Below are 19,549 nucleotides of genomic sequence, written 5' to 3' on the forward strand. Positions count from 1 at the left end.
CCATACTCTTGGAATCACCTCCCTTTTTGCAGACTGTTCCTTCCCTTGCTGTTTTTAAATCTGAATAAAAAACCTTTGTTTTCTAAAGCATTTGGAACTTTAATTTAATGTCCAAAGATATCGATGAGTCAGTCTATAGAATCAGTATGTAGAGAAATCTTGGCACACCTTTGAGACAACTGAAGGAAAGAAGTTGGCAGAATGAGCCTTTGTAGACTTAAGTCTACTTCCTCAGATGCATTTGGATATAACATTGATTAAATGTATAGGTTACTTTGTTTTATACTGCTGCTGCTGAGTGCCTTGAAGCCATTTTTGACTTATGGCAACCCTATCATGGGGTTTGCTTGGCAAGATTTGTTCAGAGGAGTTGAAGGCTTTCATAGTTGTGAATGTTTTTGTGGGGTTTTTTTTTGGGGGGGGGTGCTATGTGGCCATGTTCTGGAAGAATTTATTCCTGACGTTTCACGAGCATCTGTGGTTGGCAACTTCAGAGAATGGTGGCATGGTGTGTGTGACCCTTGGCTGAGAGGAAGTGATTTACATGTTAATCTGTGTGTTGGTCTGTTGGTGAATGACAAGGTCTCAGGGTGAGAGGATATGAGAGGAGGATTTGTGTCTATTTAATTAGTGATCCATTATTTGCTGGGAATCCCCCTCTGGGGGAAGGGCAGGGTCAGGTTTTCCCAGCAGACAAATGGTCACACAGTATATATACCCCACATACCTCTATACCACTATTCTCTGAAGATGCCAGCCACATATGCAGGAGAAACAACATCAGGAATAAATTCTTCCAAAACATGACCACATATCCTGAAAAACCCACAAAAAACCCTATTTTCAGAGGAGGTTTTGCTATTGCCTTCCTCTGAGATTTAAAGAGTGTGACTTGTCCAAATCCAGTGGGTTTCTGTGACCGAGCCAGGATTCAACCCCTCTCCAGAGTCATACTCCAGTGCTCAAACCACTATCCCACATTGGCTCTTTTTATTTTATATTACATTATATATTTTTGTATTCTACCTAGATAGTTTGTTTTATAACTGCATTGTATAGTTTTATTTTATGATTCTTTCCTTCCTTCCCTCACAGATTTTAGATTGTATGCCTCTGGCAGGGCCCACTGCTTTCAGTTACTGTACCTATAAAGTGCTGTGTAAATTGATGGTGCTATATAAATAAATAATAATGTTAATAATGATAATAATAATAAATAACTTTCCCAAAAGGATGGTTTGTTGTCAGAGATAAAAAGAAAATAAGAGTGCATTCAACTGTTTTGTTAAAATAGGAGGCTATAAGATGGAGATAAACACCAGGAACTGATACAGAGATAGGCTCCCTACTGTGAATGGTAAAAAGAGTTTTGAAGGACATATTAACCTTTTAAAATGTGTCAAGGCTGAACAAACATGAGAGGCGACACATGGATTGAGAACATTCAGAGTTCCTAGCTGTGCATACAGGGCTTATGCCTGTACAACTTTCAAAGCAAAGTTTTTGACAACCTGTTGCTGCAAAGCAACAACAACAAAAACCCCGTAGCACTTTAAAGGGATAAGGTTTAGAGTCAACTTTCATCAGAGGCATTTTGGCCAACCATGAGTTGCCAGGTTCAGTAACACATGACTCAAGAGCAGCAAAAGATAGGTGAAAAATGATAAGGAAGGGTTAATTGATTCTGAAAGCAATGAAAGACTTTCGAAAGCAGTTAGTGAGGTGCAATTCAAATCCCCTTCCCAAACACACATTTCCATTGCTTGAAGTAAGAATTTCATACTGCCTCATGAAAGAGCTTGGTGTTAATACGTGTGGTTTACACTGTAGAAAAAGTCCCTGATTTGATTTCCTTCATCTCTAACAAAAAGAATCTAAGGTTGCAAGGCTGGGTAATATTTTTTCCCTGAGCACCTAGAGAGTTGTTGACAAGTAGAAGAAACAATATTGGGTTAGTTGGTGATCTGACTTTATTTATTTATTTATTTATTTTTATAATTGATCTTTGTTCCAATATGGGATCCAAGGTGGTTTGCAGTGTAGTTTCAAACAGAATGTAATTAAAACAACAAATACAAAAGATAAAAAATTACATAGCCAATCTTATTAATATTAATTTAAATGTTTTTAAAAACATGTTTAACACATATTAAAGATAAAAGTCCAGCACACCCTTCTGAAAAATCAATTAAAAATCAGAGGTCTCTCAAAATAAAAAGGTCTTTGCCCACTGTTGAAAAGAGAACAAAAAGGAGGCCAAGCGAACCTCCCATGAGTAGGTACACTCCTCTATTCAGGTAGACTAGGGGTTGGGATCAGGTAATCCTCCAGATATTGTTGGACCGCAACTCCCAGCATTCCTCACCATTAGCTATGCTGATTATGGTTGCTCAGAATTGTAGTCTAACAACATCTGTAGGGCTGGTTCCCACTCCTGAGCCATATAAACCTTCAGTTGTCAAACTGAGCATGTTGTAAAACTGAGCATGTCTCTGCTAAACTGTTGTCAAGCCCCAAATCCAATTCTATCAGCCTATGTGAATTAGGGCTGTGTAGTGACTACATTGTGAGTTATACATTAGGAAGGTCACATTATGCTTTAGCTAAGAATTTACTAGGTGGCCTTAGGTAGTTGCTCTCTCAGCCTTGTACAATATGAATTTAGTACCAATGGCTTACTTTGCAGGCTCTTATACAGTGCTTTATATGCTCTCTGTATTACATGATTGACATCTAATAGATGCATTGTGCTTCTAGACAAACAAAGAAAAGGTAGGCTTCTGTCAATACATCACTTACAGCAATAGAGAATCTCTGGATATTTTCATCTTCACAATCCTGAATCACTTCTCTCAGACGGTAATCGTCATGAGATTCTCCATCAGTCACAACTACCATTACTTTTTGTACCCCTCGGCGTGCACCACGTGCTTCTGTAAAAGCTTCTTTTCTGAGCAGGTACAGAAACAGATAAGCAGAATTAGAAATCTGATAACATTATATGAACTGAGGGCTACAATTAATTTTAGTTGTTTTAGTGGTTACATTTATATCCTGCTTTTCCACAATGAGATCAAAACTCTAATCATTATATCCCATTGGCTTTCTAGTCTGAAAAGCAGTGCATATCAAAACATGAAGCAAAATAATAGTTAGCATTCAGCATTTATTCATTACAACCTAATGTTACATCTGCAGAACCAAAGTCTATGTACTCTTACAGCATCTCTAGAATATTCCTGCACAGGAAAGTGGGGAAGGTGTTGTTTCACTGTTTATTGTCATTGAAAGAGTAGGAAAATGGGCCAGGGAAGATTTGTAGCTATCCGGAAGGGTTTGTAAATGAGGTGTAAGTGAAATGCATTAAGAAGTCTATTATAGGGAGCATATACAAGTCTATTATAATACAGATTATTATACTGATGGGAACGATGAGAATTGGATAGGAAATGAATAAGACTGAGGGTCCGAACAGACAGGCCAAAATAAAGCACCTTCAGGCCACTTTGGAGGTTTTGTGCTGTTTAAATGATGCATGTGTCCTAAGAGGCCAGAAGCCATGACAAAACTGTGTTCTGGTCCTTAGGACTGAAGTGAAGCTTTAGTGTGGCTTCCAGCCTCTTAGGATGCATGCATCATTTAAACAGAACACCTCCAAAGTGGCCCAAAGCTGCTGTAAAAGTGTATCTTGTGTCATGCTGGAAAAATCTGTTTGGCAAAAGGCAAGATTTTACAACTATCTCCCTTGGGAAGAAGAATGGAAGTGCTATGACAGCATGCAGTGGAGCAAGGAGAAAGCCATTTCTCTGCTGCTCTGCCTTGTCTTTCTTTTGGCATGTGTTAAGGCTCTAACACTGTGCATGCTTTCCAGAACGTGGATGTTATTTTTTAGACTCTAACATTCCCAGACTCCATCATCCATCCATGGTGCCATCATCCAACACAACCCATGTTCACGCTGACTCTGGAATTCTGGAAATGATTCTCTAGAAAAGGGAGCATTTAGAAGATCTAATGGATAGCTTCTTATAATACCAATGAAGAGGCATTGTGCAGCCATTCCGTCTTTACCTCCTTTATGGATGTTTTCCCTCAGAGGTGAGGTGGTGACTAGTTAGAAAAATGATTCAAGAAAGTAATGAAAATGGCCTTATATTCACTGGATCAAGTGATTCTTTTGTGTCCACTGTTTTACCTCCAACCACATAGTAGTTTTTAGTGTAGGAAGAAGGCACTACTCTCCATAACTACTCAGAAGTAAGTCCCATTGAAATGAGACTGGGAAACAGTAGGCCAGACCAGACATAATTTTTGTTTGATCTAGCAAAGTTCACCATATTTCTAGTCCAGTCAATGGTGAGCCCAAACTCAATTATCAACAGTTGGCACATGTGTAACAAACCAACAGAATAGCACATGAGGCCAATGCTTTTTCACAACATGGTTTGAACCTACCTTGCAGTATCAATTCCAAGAGCTGTCATGGTTTGACGTCCTCCCCTCTGAACAATCTTCTTTGCTGCAACAAGCACATCTTCTACAGTTGTGTATGTATTGAGGTTAAATTCATGGGTTACATTTTCTCCATACTGAACAATCCCAACCTGCAGTACATAATTTTCAGTTTAAATAGGTTTCACCACAATGTTTTAATGATGGCTTAGAGAGCAGCAACCACAAAATTAATCTAACTGAGCCAAGCAGGTTATTTCAACTAAACAACTGTTACCCTGTTTGAAAAGATTCCTCATACATCGAATACCTTCAAAGAAAAACGGCAGTTCTGTAAGCTACCTAGTCACCACAGATTGGCTACCTGAATTGTTTATATCCAGTGGACCTCTGAAATATTGCATTATGTGTTTTGTGCATTTTAGCTAGCTAATAAAGTTCTTCTTTTGTGGATTTTGGATTTTGTTTCATTTTGCTGTATGGTCAAAGCATGCCTATCCCTGAATATATATTCATTAGGTTCAGCAATGTCATGTAAAGTGGTTGTATTATTGTTATGTGCCTTCAAGTCAACACTGACTTATAGTAACCCTCTCATAGCATTTTCTTACCAAGATTTAGTCAAAGGAGGTATGACATTGCTTTCCACTAAGCTGAGAGAAGGACATTCCCAAGGCTACCTAATGCGTTTCTATGGCCATCTTGGGATTTGAGCCCTGGTCTCCTGGTGTCATAGTCCAACATGCAAACCAATAAACTATACTTGGCTCTCTTAACATTTAAATTATATTAAACTGGCTACTTTGTTCTATTTTTTAAAGAGAATTGTTGATTGTATCCTGTATTGTAATATGGGATGGATTAGAAATATTTTATTAGTAACTTAATAGGCAACTAACTAAATAACAAAATAAAGAATTATAAATCTGGAAGATGTTGTGCATACACATGTTTATTGAACACAAACTACACAACACATGGGATTCACTTTAATAGCTTGCCAGCCTCACTTCTAGAAAAAGTTTGAAACAAAATAAAAAAGAAGATATGCAATATTTCCAAGCAAGACTCCCTCTCCCCATTTCCATTTGCTTAAATGTTAATGGGTGGTTCATCCTGACTAGTTGTGATCTACATGATGTTCCATTAGCATATTTCAAGTTTATGTTTGGCTTTGATACTTTGTGTACATGGCTGCTGTAGGGTGATAACGCACCTTGATTTAGCATATTTATTGCTGACTCATCTATTATTAAAAGCCCCATAAGGTTGAGACACAGATGATCAATAAGGCCTCTACAGTTTTTATCTAGTTATATTTCTTTTATGGCTACACCGGCTTGCATTTTAGGTTTTGCAGATGTGCTTTTCAATCAGTTTTATGGCCCAGCCCTTTCAATATGAATGTCTGTGTTTACTAGCACTCACTATTGCCACTTGAACTGAGGAATGGAAGCTGTCTTAGAGGAGCAGAGTGGCATAGATGTTTTACTGTTACAAATGTAACAAATATTGGTATTGTTATGATTATGATTATACAGGTTCACATCAATGAAACATAGGAATTGCTATATAGTAGAAAATATATAGTAGACTGAGGGAGTCAAAAGGTACCTCAAGAGACATGCAGGAATCCACTACTAATGAGTAAGGCTTTTTCCTACCGTCCTCTACAGTCAACTACACATACTTAAGGGAGGGGGTCCCCAGGTCAAAAGGAGGAGCATCATGAGCAACAAAGTCCAAATGGAGGAGTCTGCTATTTTGTCACAGATATTAAGCATTTCCTCTACTGATGTATTCATCCTGCAAATTGCAGCAGCAACATCCTCCAGCCACAATTCCAACAACATTCTTAGTTCAAGTGCTAGTGAGGAAAATCACATACTATCACTGCTTGAGGGTGCACAGCTACCAAAACCATGATATTGTCTGGTTTCACTCTCATATCGCTCACTTGACCCACCTTTGATATCTGTGCATCATCAAATATCTCTAATATTTGCTTCATCATACCTGTGTCTGTTGGGGGCCTATATTCATATTTTGCAGCAAACTGTTCAAAAATTCAGTAACACTTTCCCATGGGTAAATACTGTTGGAGCCATCAAGTACTATGACAATGTCCAGCTGAGTCTTGCATTCTGTAAAATGAATGATAAGGAAGCAGCTATTTAGTAGCTATTAATAATGCCATAACTTTTCTACTCAAACTAAAGCAGCACTCTTCCAATAGAGATGATTGACCTTGATTAGAAGGAACACCTAAGAGGGACTGCTGTCGGTGCTGACAGCAAGGATGGGAAAAGTGCAGCCCATGGGACATGTGTAACCCCTTTTTCAAATGTTTAAAGTGTTTGAAGCCCCTCTACCAATCCCCAAAAGATCCCCAACCTGACCAAATTTTGAAATTTCCATTGTTGTAGTTGTTGTTCATAGAATCATAGAATCGTAGAGTTGGAAGAGACCACAAGGGCAATCCAGTCCAACCCCCTGCCATGCAGGAAATCTCAATCAAAGCATCCCCGACAGATTACCATTGTTGTGCAAAAGAGATTTGTAGGGCAAAAGGTGTATGACCACCCATCCCAAGAAATCCCCCACTACCCCCAAATGCCTCTCTTTTCATTTAAATCCCTCTCAAAATTGTTGTAAGAATTCCTTTTGGGTAGTTACGAATATGTAACAGATATGGTGGAGGCAGGGGTTTCTGTTCCACTGTTGATTGGAAAACAGATTTCTCTCTCTCTCTCCCCCCCCCCCCCCAAATGTTGGAACTTTTTTTGTTACTTTGTGCAAAATCCACTTCTTAAATATACATTTTGTATTTTCTGCTACATACATTGTGTTTTCTTCCAAACACAACATTCTGAGTAAAAAGAGTCAATATAATTTTGTACAAAATACATTTTGGGCACAAAAACAGAACAAAAGTGCAGAAGTGCTGATCTTTCTTTTGCTAGAGAATAAAAAAATCTTACAGTGGTTGACAGCTTTTTGGATGGGAAGCATTCTTTACATTAGGGTAATAAAATATGCAAGTACATCCCTATTTTGTATTGCAGCTTTCAACCTAGCAAGACAAAGTAATGAAGGTAGCCTACATGGTTCTGGAATGCTTTGATATGATGACTTCTGATTTAGACTTGTAAGCTACCCTGGGATTCATTTTGGGAGAAAGACATGAATGAATGAACTAATGAATGATTAGCATGGTTCCTCAACACTTCACTCTGTAAAAGCTTCACACCTCACAGATTAAATGGAGCCCTTCTTGGACTGTGACTGAGTTGCTCGTTCTCCAGCTTGCTCCCAGGCTGCTAGAAGTCAAGGCCTTTTAGAAACAAGAACCTTTTCCAAATATTTTGTTCTTCAGACAATATAAGGGAAGAGCATTTGTTTTGTTCACTCTGTTGCATCATTTGACTTTCCCCACTGTCCTCTGCAGAAAGGTGAACATCTGCAGTGTTGAAAAACACATGTTTTTGAATCATGAACTTCTAGAATAGTAAACAGAATTAGGAAATTTGAATTATTATTATTATTATTGGACGAGAACTCCCAGAAATCACCACTCAGCATGTTCCAAACTGTGAAAAGTCTCATTTCCCCAGTATTTTCCTTTTCTATCATTCAAATATTTTGAGTATTTTGAAATATGTTTTGCCTCTATAGAGCATGGTTCCAAAATTGAGAATATTTCAATTTCACTGAGTATAGCCAGCCTGGTCAGTGGCGAGACATGATGGACAGTACTATTTCAGTAGCTTCTGGAAGGGAACACTCCCTCCCCCAGTTTAAAAGATTGAATAATATTCATAGGCCCAATACAGATGGCAGCCTGGGGCCAATTCTAGGGTTCCGGAGTGTGCAGCATCCGCAGGCTCTGGAGACCTAGCATGTATGGACGGCGCCATCTTTACACTGTGCCATCCATACAGGGTGCATGTACATGATGCAAGTGTGGTGCCGCATCCACACCTCTGGGTGCTGCACTTCCGTCATGGACGCCGACAGGCACAGTTATGACATGCAGAGCGTGTCACAAAAATAACCTGCTTTTCACAGGTTCATTTTACTCCGGAGGGATGCTGCGTGGTTTGGCTACTGCAGCATCCCTCCGGAGTGAAAATGGGAGCCTTTTGGGTGGTCTGTCAAACCCCAAAGTTGTCTTTCCTGGTTCTTAAGAACACACACACACACTAACCCAGGAAACCAGGGTTTGATTCCTTGCTCAGCCATGAAAACCCACTTAGTGATCTTGGGTGAGTCACACACTCTCAGTCCCAGAAAACACTGTGATAGGTTCACCTTTGGGTTGCTGTAAGTCAGAAACAACTCAAAAGCACACAGCAACAACAAACGTGCTTTCTGACAGCATTTATACTGGTATTTTGTATTACCTATGATTTTCCTTAAGAGTTAGGGCAGCTGTTGTTTTTTTTTCAGTGATTGCAACTCATTCCAGCCATCCCTGAATTTGTAATCACATGAATAAGCAAGTAGCCCACAATGTCATTACAAGAAATGCCAGTAATTTTTTTAAGAGGCGCTTTCAAGTTTGGAGGAACTGCTGAAAGTAATAATATGTATGGTTTCCTGGCTCTCATGTTACATTGACAAGTGTGGAATGGCTGTGATGGCTCACATGCAAAAGAAGCAAAAATTATGTAAAATTTGAAATGGTACTAAATCAAGAAAATAATGGTTCCGGTCTCCTTAAGCATGACTCAGAAAAATTGAAGAAAGATGGTTACAAGTCTGGCATTACTTATACTTGCCCTCAGCCAGGGAGCAAGGAAAAGAAAGGAGGAAGCAAAACCATATGTTTCCACTGCCTGCTGTGGAAAGAACCAAATCAACTTTCTATCTCTTTTTCAGAAAAAGTTCCAGTACTGACTGATCCTGTAGACTGAGTTTGTTTCTGTTCTTCCACAAAATTCAGTTAACACCCATGGTAGCATTTGTGGGGCATCCCAACTCCCATGAATTTTTTTTCTTTGTTTAATAAAATATGCATCACCTCTTAGCCCAACTAAGTGATGCACAATGGATAAATACATTCATTTAAAAACAATGTACAAAGCAGTTTGAAAAATCAACATTCAATTAAAACAATCCCAAAAACCAACCTTGGATTTAGAGATTGTTTTAATTGCATGTTGATTATAAAACAGTGCCGTCTTGGCTGCTTGCTGAAAGCTCAAAATGGATGGAGACAAACTGACTTGGGCGGGAGACAATGGGATTCCTGAACGGCTGATGGCTTTAACTTTGGAGTAACAAAAACAGTGATTGGATTTAGGACAACCCCAAAATAAATGCACAAGGAAGTTGGCTGGGAACATGGCACGGGGTATGTGGTAAATATGGTCTTACTTGCCTTTGCTGTTGTTTCAAGTGCAAGAGGACATGCAGAAACCTGGGGGGAGGGGGGAGCAATCAGCAAACCCATTCAGATTTTATCTTTGTATTACTGGGGTCCTTCACTTATCTTTGGGTCTATGCTCTTCCCATGGGAATGTTTTGTGGTGTTCCAAAAGTCATTGTGACCTCTTAAGAACATGCCTGGCTCCAGATATGAAAATATGGAAACTCCATATATAGCATGGAGGGTGTTGGGTATACTAAAATTTGGGAAAGCCACTTCAAAAAGCTGCTTTTTGTGTAGCATACTAAGTAGGCTCAGGTGTTATTGTGAGGCCCAAATTTAATTGTACTAGCTTTTGTAGCCACTGGAAGTAAGACAGTAAAAAAAAAAAAATCATGAAGGGGAAGAGAAGCTAAAATGTTAGAGTCATAGGTGTGCATTTGTTTATAGGTGTTTATACATGGAAGATTTGTGCAGCCAGAAAGGTTAGGCCACATCTTCTGTGGCTTTGAGGTGACTAGGAATAAAAGCAGCAAAAATATCTTATTTAAACAGACTTTAAGCTTCTAACTGGTTGGGGTAGTGGAACAGATATGCTGGTTTTTAATATGTAATAGATTTTATGTGGGTTTTTTTTACTCTTCTAAATGAATGATTTTAAATCAGCGGTACTCAACCCTTTCACAGGAGTCACCTAAGACCATCGGAAAACACATATTTCTGATGGTCTTAGGAACTGAGACACTGTATTCAAGGGTCATAGCATTAGGAAGGTTGAGAATCACTGTTTTTAGTGGACTGTTGTTTAATTTTTTTAAATATATATATATATATATATATATATGAAATTTTGTTTTAATGTACAGCATTAGCCACTTTGGGTCCTGTTTAGGAAAAAAGCAATCAGTCAATCAATCAATCAATCAATAATAGTAAATAATCTTTTCTTATTTGCAGCCACAAAGTACCACCCTCTGGGATCTATCTCTACCCAAATATAGACACTGAGTTGTGCATGCAAGTGATGTCTATATCCTTCTGCCTGGAAAGCCCAGAATCCAACCACTTGCCAATTACCAAGAGCAGAGAGTCATCATGACTAAATGTTGTTTTTCTAATCAAAACTTGAGCAGAACTTGTGGCATCCCTTATGCTCCAGTTATACAATGAGATGTAAAAAAGCAAGTTTATGAGGGTGTCTTAAGTCATTTGTCTTCTTGATCTAAAGAGACACTTAGTTCACTGTGACTTTCTGCAGATTATTTTTAGCTGGAACTTTGCTCATGACATAGCATCCCAAACTCTGTTTATGCAAAAATGAATTCCAGAGGCAGCAAGCAATTAGGTAATATACAGATAATGATAACATTTACTTAACTTGGTAATGCTGGTAGCCTTGACAAATAGACTGTGCTTCTGGCACATCCCTCTGTATACATTAGTCGCCCTTGATCTCAATAATTTCAACACATACAAGAGCAGCCTTCTCATACACATACCTTGTACAGATGGGGCAATGGAGTTGACAACCTCAAAAGTGGAGCTGACATTGGAACAGATGCCAGTTGTGTAATGCAAGCGTCCACATTTGTAAGCATAAAGAGGCCCACATGCCTTCAGAAAGGAAGAAAAAGTTGTAATTTAAATAATTTAGATTACTGTATAATGATTGCCAGTCTCTGCTGGCTCAAAATGTCTGAAAATCTGCTGTTTGAAGTTTATAATGGTAAAGTATATGGCAATGGGCACAAAGATGAATATCCCCTAAAAAGCAGGAGAAATGATCCATGGACAAATTACAGACTGGAACCGGTCCATATTTACCTGAGTCCAGGTCAGTTTTATCAGGGTTTTTTATTTTATTTTAAAATATCAAAATGTAGGTGAAGTAGTTTTTGTGGATTTTTCGGGCTATGTGGCCATGTTCTAGAAGAGTTTCTTCCTGACGTTTCGCCAGCATCGCCAGACAAAGAAGCTAAGAACAAAGCCAGGATTATTTCTGCAATTTTGTTGAGAGGAAATAAACCAGAGACATTGGCTGCCAGATGACACAACAGATAAACAGATATGGTTTGTTTAGCCACTCCTTCTGTAAGAGGGAGCACCCACACACAGCACTTAGCTGCTCATTCACAACCACTCAGGGTGCCTGTTTTGTGGTGTAGTGTACCAACATATATTTGTGTAAAATGCTTGTGTACTCACCAAAAAGCCTCCTTTGGGATTGGTCACTAAAGTGGATCCGAGGGTCATGTTCTCCTTTACTTCTGCAACTTGAGGAATGGACGTGTTAGCTATAAATAGATAAAAAATGTTAAGTATGTGTCTATGTGCAAAGAAGCTGTTAAATTCAGCAATTTCTCTAAACTGAAAGATCCAACCTTTTATTTTTTTTAAAAAAAACAAACCACAGTTCTTTTTTATTTCCTGCCTCCTCCCTCTTCTTTCTTGATTAGGATTCTGATCCTCAAGCCAAAAGCCTGGCTCTCATCCCAGAAACTTTGTCTGGGACACTGCTTCACATAGTTTTCTTGAACCTCAAAGAAAATGTCAGACAAGCTATGCAGTGACAGCAAGAAACAAAGATGTACAGAAACTTGCTCCTTAGAACAAATAAACTTTCCAGTCTCTATATGATTCTGCTATTAGATTGAAAGATTATTTGATATAAAGAGATTGGCAGCATATATAGTACTTCTATAAGGGCATGAGTGGTGAAAAATTATGAGAAAGGATAGTTTCCTTTATATGTAAAGTGACTCATGAAGTTAAAGGTTGTTAAAGCCAACCTGAGTGCAAGAACAAGTCCCTTGGTATGATTGCAGGAATAGGGCCTTACTATCATGGAAGGTGAAAGAAGATTCTGTAGGTAAGAGGGAAAAAATAGTTTCTCCTCTTGTCCAAAGCTCAGCATTGTCAAATAAAGCAAGTAAAAGGAAGGGGAAAATGCTCATTGAGAAATTGGCTCTTCTCCTTGGACTGAAAGTATTCATTTAGACATGAAAGCTATCATGGTTGGTTGCTACCAAAGGCCTCTCAGCTTATCTCCTGACACACACATATGCCCTTTGTCCCTAACTTTGCTGCATTGACTAACAGAGGTCTGAGGAGACATTTCGCTTATGCTTGCTTGCATATTAGCTGAATGCTATGGGTTCCCAGAGTTCTGCTAGCTTTACATGACAAGGTTGGGGACTCATATGAAGTGGCACATATATACAGACAGAGAAGCAGGGCTAGAGTGTGTGAATCTACACACTTTGAGTTCTCATGCACTGCAGCAAGTGTCTCGATAGGCACAGTATTCCTGGGAGGTGTCAATTCAAAAAAATTTAACTAGGTAGAGTCATCCACTTTCTGAGGCAATTTGTGCTACTGTTAAAACAATTCATACCATCAGGAAGTTCTTTCTAAGATTTAGTTGAAATCCTTTTTCTTACTATTGATCTTGCTGGTTTGGACCAAGAGAGAATAAATGTGTTCTCCGTTGCTCTTTTGGACATAAAGACTTTTGATATGTGAAGTGATGCTAAGATGACAACACAAGAGTTGTGAAGAAAATGCAGACAAGGCCTTCACTATTTCTGTGCTGGTTCTGTTTCTAATTTCTGACACATCCTTTGCTCTCTTACCTGGCAAATTTAATTTTACACATGGCAAACCATTGCCTTGGCCCACAGGGCATTTATACACATCACCCATTTTCTTCTGGGGTTGACCATCTAAGGGAGACCCTATAAGCACCCTGCAAAAGGAAGGAAACCACAGTTATCTTCTTGGAAATTTCACCCTAGGATTCTTGCAGTTAAGGGATTATTTCTTTTATTAAACAAAATCAGTAGGATGATATATCAACAGAAAAGAAGCATGTTTATAGTAGGAGATCCAATGGTTTGTGTTGCTTATAGTTTTTTGGGAAAGTGTGTACATGTGAGATGATATATAAAAAATCATCTTACCATTTTCCTTCTTCATTTTCAAACTGCTGAACAGTGTATCCAAACATATCTTCCACTGGGCCACTGAAGGTCATTGTATCTTTCACATCAACATTGAAAGACAGAGTGAGATGCAGCACAGCTGTGAAAGAAAAAAATATGTGGAAAAATGTGCATAGTTGTGTTAAGCAAGAAAGGTTAGGGATGCCTCAGCAAATATGGAAGTGGATTAATCTGCAAGGAGATATGTGCCCCTCTTTTTTACAACTGGATTATTTTGAATTAAGCTTGCTACTTAGCAGTGTGATTGAGCATATATCCATGCTTCTTTTGGACCAAATACAAGGATCTCTGCAAATACAAAGAACTCTGCAGTAACCTATGGGAAAATTTGGGTAGCAGGTGGAACTGGGTTGAGTCATATTATTATTTATTATTGTTTTGTATAGCACCATCGGTATACATGGCAGGGTCTGTATAACAATAAAGTTGCCATCAATGTACATGGTGCTGTACAGCAGTAATATAGCTGTCTAGTTCAATGTTCACTATTTAGCTTATGGATAAAAAAAGAAGAGACTTTTGAAGGCATGCTTCTTATGCAGATGGAGCTTGTCAGACTGAGCTTCCTTCTTTCTCTGCTTGTGCCTTCAACCAGTTGTTGAACCAGTAGTTCAACCAGTCTAGCTTGTTCTGTTTGACTCCAGCAATGAATCCAACTGTGAGTCAACTCAAATTGAGTACTGTACTACTCCTTGGCATCAGTTGGGAATTCTCCCATATCTTATTCTCTCACTAAGATGACATAATTCTTCTCTCCATGTTTCTATCTTCCTTCTGATACTGAACTGACGTTTGTTTTATTTTCTGGATCCTGCCTCCCTCCTGCTCTTTCTCTCATCCCATTAACCCTCATCCTCCAACTTTGCTCTGTATTAAGGCCAATCATCACACTCCCTCTTTGCCAGTATCCTTGTTGTCCATGTGTGATCAGAAAGGCACCTCATTATATAAAAAGGACCACTTGGAATTTCTATTTCTTGGTCCTACTGAAATTCCAAGAAAATTTAAATGTGTAGGAATTCATCTTCACAATTCTCTTAGCCTTTGCTGCAGGAAGACTCCATAGCCACAGCTCATTCACTGCTACCTCTGGGAAAGGGAGAAAGAACCAGGTCCTGCTCTTCTCTTACCTGTGGTCAAAGGACCTAATACTCTGCTTGGAAACTTCAGTGTAAATGTTGATCCAAACATTTCACCAACAGTTTCTGTATTCACTGCTCTACATTCTGTGAGCACACCAAATACTAAACTCAATTCATAATTTTAGATAATGTGGATATGAAAACCATAACTAGTTGTATTTTTTCCCACTGATGTTAACTGCTTTCAAATTAACTTCAATTTATGGTGACCATCAGAATAAGAGACCTCCAAGTCACCCTGCTCAGGTCTTGCAGACTCAGGGCTGTGGCTCCATTTATCTAACTTCTTCCTTTCTTACTGCCTTTAACCTTACCAAGCATGATTATCTTAGCCTCTCCTATTTCCATGGCTCAGGCTAAGTAGCTGCACATTGCATATTAAAAGATAAACAGATCCTGGCTGCAATTCTACTATATCTATTAGAAAAGAGAAGAGTGGTACAAATAATATATAAATTGTTGTCTTGCTAGTGGAAACATTTGGTTGCCACTGTGAGCACCATTGATCCAAGAGATCTTGCTGTTTGAGGCAAATGATCCAAAATATCCATTGACCTGTTCTCTCCCCACCCAGCCATCCCATCCTAACAAATCACTAACTGTTTCATTTTATTCTTATATCCTCCACTGAATTGGAGGGTAGCAATACAGTAGTTTGGTGAATACAGGACTGGCTGTGACTTATACAACTATGCCATCCAACAGAAGAGGATGGTGGGTTGTGGGCTTGAGAGGAATAGCTTGAGCTGTCACTGCTTTCTGCTGCTAGGATGAACTACCAGAGTTGCTTGACTCTAGCCAGAGTAAAAAAAGTTTAGGCTACCCCAAACTGAGTAGTAGTATGGTGTCCTCAATGGATATGGTTTGATGCAGCAGAGCTCTTTGTATGTTCAGTAATGAACTGATACAGCTTTCATGTTTTTTAAAACCCATATCAAATGCACTCATCAAGTCTTTCGGTGCCTTTTACAGTAGTCAAAGCTGATAGAACAGAACTATTGCTTGTAAAAGTCTGCCTGCCTCTATTAGTGGTCTTATGATCCTTGAGAAAACACACATATACATAAATTGTGCATGTTTATGTGCACACATACTCTAAAAATTACTGACAATAACTGAAGTTAAATGGAGATATTTTGATGGCTTTGCTTTTTTGACAAAAGTAATGCCAACAGCCCCATATCTAGAGACTGGTTTTATTTTGAAGGTTCAAATTATTGAATCTGTAGCTGGCATGACACCTGGAGATTCTGGGATCTGTAGTCCAAAAAGGTAACTTCCCTTAGCCTCTTTTCATGTTTTAACAGCTTTAACTAGAACACAAAAAATAAAATTATAATAACTAAACCATCTGCAACAAAAATTGTTTTTAAATGGAAAAATAATCTGAAGTTGATGAATTATTTTATCCTGTATGTTAGTAGCAAACCCATTTTCTGAGTGTGAGTTCTTATGTATCCAAAAACAACACCATGTGCAAAGGAAGGTATTAGAATACTTAGGGTAAATACAAAAGTAGGCTCTTTAGGATCTTTTCAATTGAAAAATACTACTTTGGGTCATTGTTGTGGATAAAACACCTTTTGAAGGGGCACAGTTGTCACGATGAAATGCCTGCCTTCTACTGCTGGCACTTTGTGGACTGCCCTTCACAGAACCTAAGCAAGCACGATGCGGATATATGTGGATGTGGAACTGTGCATCTCACCTTTTGTATCTCAAGGATATTTGAAAAATTAAGCCCCCTCTCTCTCCACACACACACATACAGAGAGAGACAGAGACAGAGAGCGAGATTCCCCATCATAACAAAAGGTGTTCCGTAGTTATTAAACACAAAGTTTAACTTGTTATGGTGCTTTTGAATAGTCTTTTGAAGCTCCATTATTTTACAAAAGATTAAAAAGGTACTTTATAAGCATCCATGACATCATGTGCTCATGGCAAACACATTATGTTCTCAGCCATGGTGAGTGAAGTACCCTTTAGGATCTTTTCTAGTTCTTTCATTCCTAGTCGTCTTCTGGTTTCTTGACTGCAGTCTCCATTCTGATCCATGTTTTATCCAAGGTATGGGAAATCTTTAACTACTGTACTTTGATTTCCTTGTTGTCTAAGTTGAATTTATGTAGTTCTTCTGTGGATGCTATTTTTGTTTTATTTGCAGCATTCAGCCTGCTTTTCAACTTTCTTCCTCTACCTTCTTCAGTAATTTTTCCAAAGTTTTATAGTGTCACCCACATATCTTAGCTGGTTGATGTTCCTTCCTGCTACCTTCACCCCTTCTTCTGAATCTAAATCTGCTCTTCTTGTGATATTCTCAGCATACATGTTGAACAAATAAATGATAGTATGCAGCCTTGACTAACCCCTTTGCCTATTGGGAACCATTCTGTTTCTCTATATTCTGTTCTATCGGTAGCCTCTTGTCTAACCTTGTAGTAATTTCAAACTTGTTGAACATTTAGAATGCAGTTTAAGCTTCCACAGAAAGGGAATACAAACGCAGAAAATAGAAAAGTGCTAGGTCAAACAGATTTCAAGGTTTCACTCTCCACATCACTAGAAATTTGAAAAATGAATGAAAATGTAATAATGGGGGTGCGGGTGGGTTCATGTTAGGGGAGGAAATGCCCTAATTTTGTGTCTCCCTGTGTTTATAACTACACCTCCCTTCACATACACAGTTTTTTTCAAAACCAGACTTAAACTTCTGTCCATTTCAATTTTTGGCTTTTTAATGCATTTTGGCAGTGTGACTGCCAAGGTTCCAGGGACACAAAAGTGGTCCCTAGCCCAACACAGTTGCCCACATCCCTCCTCTGAGCTCTTGACCATTGCTACAAAAAATCTTTGGTACTAAAGACATTCGTATATACTGTAGTATATCTGTATCACATTATTGCCAGCTGAAAATTGGTGCCTGAAGATCTTAGTGTCCTTTTAACATTATCAGGACTGGTTTTTTTTTATAAAAGCCACAACTGAAACTCATATGGCTATTAATTTCATAGTTGGCTAAACACCAGTATTTCCAATAAACCCTTGTACAAAGCTTTCCATTTTTCCAGCTAAGAATTCAGAATGTGTCTATTTATTCCTATAATCCATGAAAGAACTTTTGTTTAAACTTTCTTCTAGCTTCTCTGCCTTAATCTTTAGCCTTTGCAGAAGAAGAAACTGCCATCCTGGACAAATGCCAATAAAAAATAAAAGTTCAAATTCTTTTTATTAGAAAACTCACAACACTCTGCTGAAGTAAATCAGAACTATGGATCTTGCAAAAGCCTTAAATTCCATAATTAAGACATGTCAGATCTAGTATTAGACGTTGATCAAGTCCAGCGAACAAAGGCTTTATTCACTGGAGTATGCAGTCATATGCTTTGGTCACAGATTTATAGTAACTGAGAAATATACTAAGCAAAGGCTTGACATCTTCTTGTAAGCATATAAAAACTGATTTAGAAAAAACACTTGCTGGATACAGTTGTAACTGGTTCAACTGTATAACCAGAGCCAGTGTGTCACTGTAGTGAATGAGAATTAAGGAGACATGGGTTTTCATTAGGGATGGAAAAGAAACTCATAGTAATTGTTGTTAAATGAATGCACCTCATCTGTGGTCAATAAGATTGTTAATGAGTATCTTTTGATTTTCCATAACTGGAAAATAACAAGAAATAACATATTCACAAATAAAATGTACAGCTTGAAACGGTCCTTCTGGTCTCTTCCAACTCTATGATTCTATGTATATCTTTGGGGAAAAAACTGTATTAACATGATTTAGTCAATGCGGAAATGCACGCATTACAAAAAATGCATACATTAAGAAAAATACACGTAAAGTCTATTATTTAGGAAAAATGCATACCAAAATACACCCAACTCCTCCCTCCAATCCCACCTCAGTCATGTAACCAGATATGAATCAAGGACAGCAAGAAAATGCAGACTGAATTAAAAAACACAGTAAAATGAAACTGAAATATTTTGACATCTCCAGTTCAAATCCAACTCTGTGACAAAGTCCACTGTGTGAAGATGGGAATAGCCACTGTGTCTTATCACATGGAAGTCTTGCAAGACTATAATGGAGGAGTGAGTGTGCTGTAAACATTGCCTGCAGTCTTTGGAAGTCATTTTCAACTTATGGAGACCTGAAGGTGACACTATCATGAGGTTTCTGGGGCTGAGAGCATGTGATTCTCCCAAAATCAACCAGTGGGTTTCCACAGCCAAGCAGGGAATTGAACCCTGATCTCCACAGTCCTAGTCCAACCTTCAAACCACTATACCACACTGGATATAGTTATTGGATAATAAGGCTATGATTGGTAAAATATCATACATACATACTTTTAAATTGTACAATGGGCTTCCAGATGGACCTCCAGATACTTTGGATTTCAACTCCCAAAGCCAAAGTGCCCAATGGTAAGGAATTATGGATAATTCAAAACTTCTGGCAGGTTACCTACCTCTAGTCTAAAAATACCCCTTTTCATATATGCAATTCTCTTTTCATTCAGAGCAGTCACATTGGATCCAGCCATGCCTATTCTCTCTAACTGTGAACA

The 19,549-nt window shown here is 38.5% G+C and overlaps 1 protein-coding gene across 1 annotated transcript in view; it reads right to left on the reverse strand.

The window, feature by feature from the left end:
- Positions 1–19,549, reverse strand: part of ITGA1 (integrin subunit alpha 1) — a 94,307-nt gene that overhangs the window by 55,526 nt on the left and 19,232 nt on the right. Inside the window, exons 2-8 of the mRNA XM_042451259.1 lie at positions 13,783–13,903; positions 13,456–13,568; positions 12,029–12,117; positions 11,323–11,437; positions 6,469–6,596; positions 4,456–4,604; positions 2,800–2,950 (exon numbers count right to left, since the gene is read on the reverse strand). Of these exons, the coding sequence (XP_042307193.1) occupies positions 2,800–2,950; positions 4,456–4,604; positions 6,469–6,596; positions 11,323–11,437; positions 12,029–12,117; positions 13,456–13,568; positions 13,783–13,903 (866 nt within the window). The remainder of the gene's footprint in view (positions 1–2,799; positions 2,951–4,455; positions 4,605–6,468; positions 6,597–11,322; positions 11,438–12,028; positions 12,118–13,455; positions 13,569–13,782; positions 13,904–19,549) is intronic.

This window comes from Sceloporus undulatus, chromosome 2 (genome assembly GCF_019175285.1).
Source record: "Sceloporus undulatus isolate JIND9_A2432 ecotype Alabama chromosome 2, SceUnd_v1.1, whole genome shotgun sequence".
Lineage (NCBI taxonomy): Eukaryota > Metazoa > Chordata > Lepidosauria > Squamata > Phrynosomatidae > Sceloporus > Sceloporus undulatus.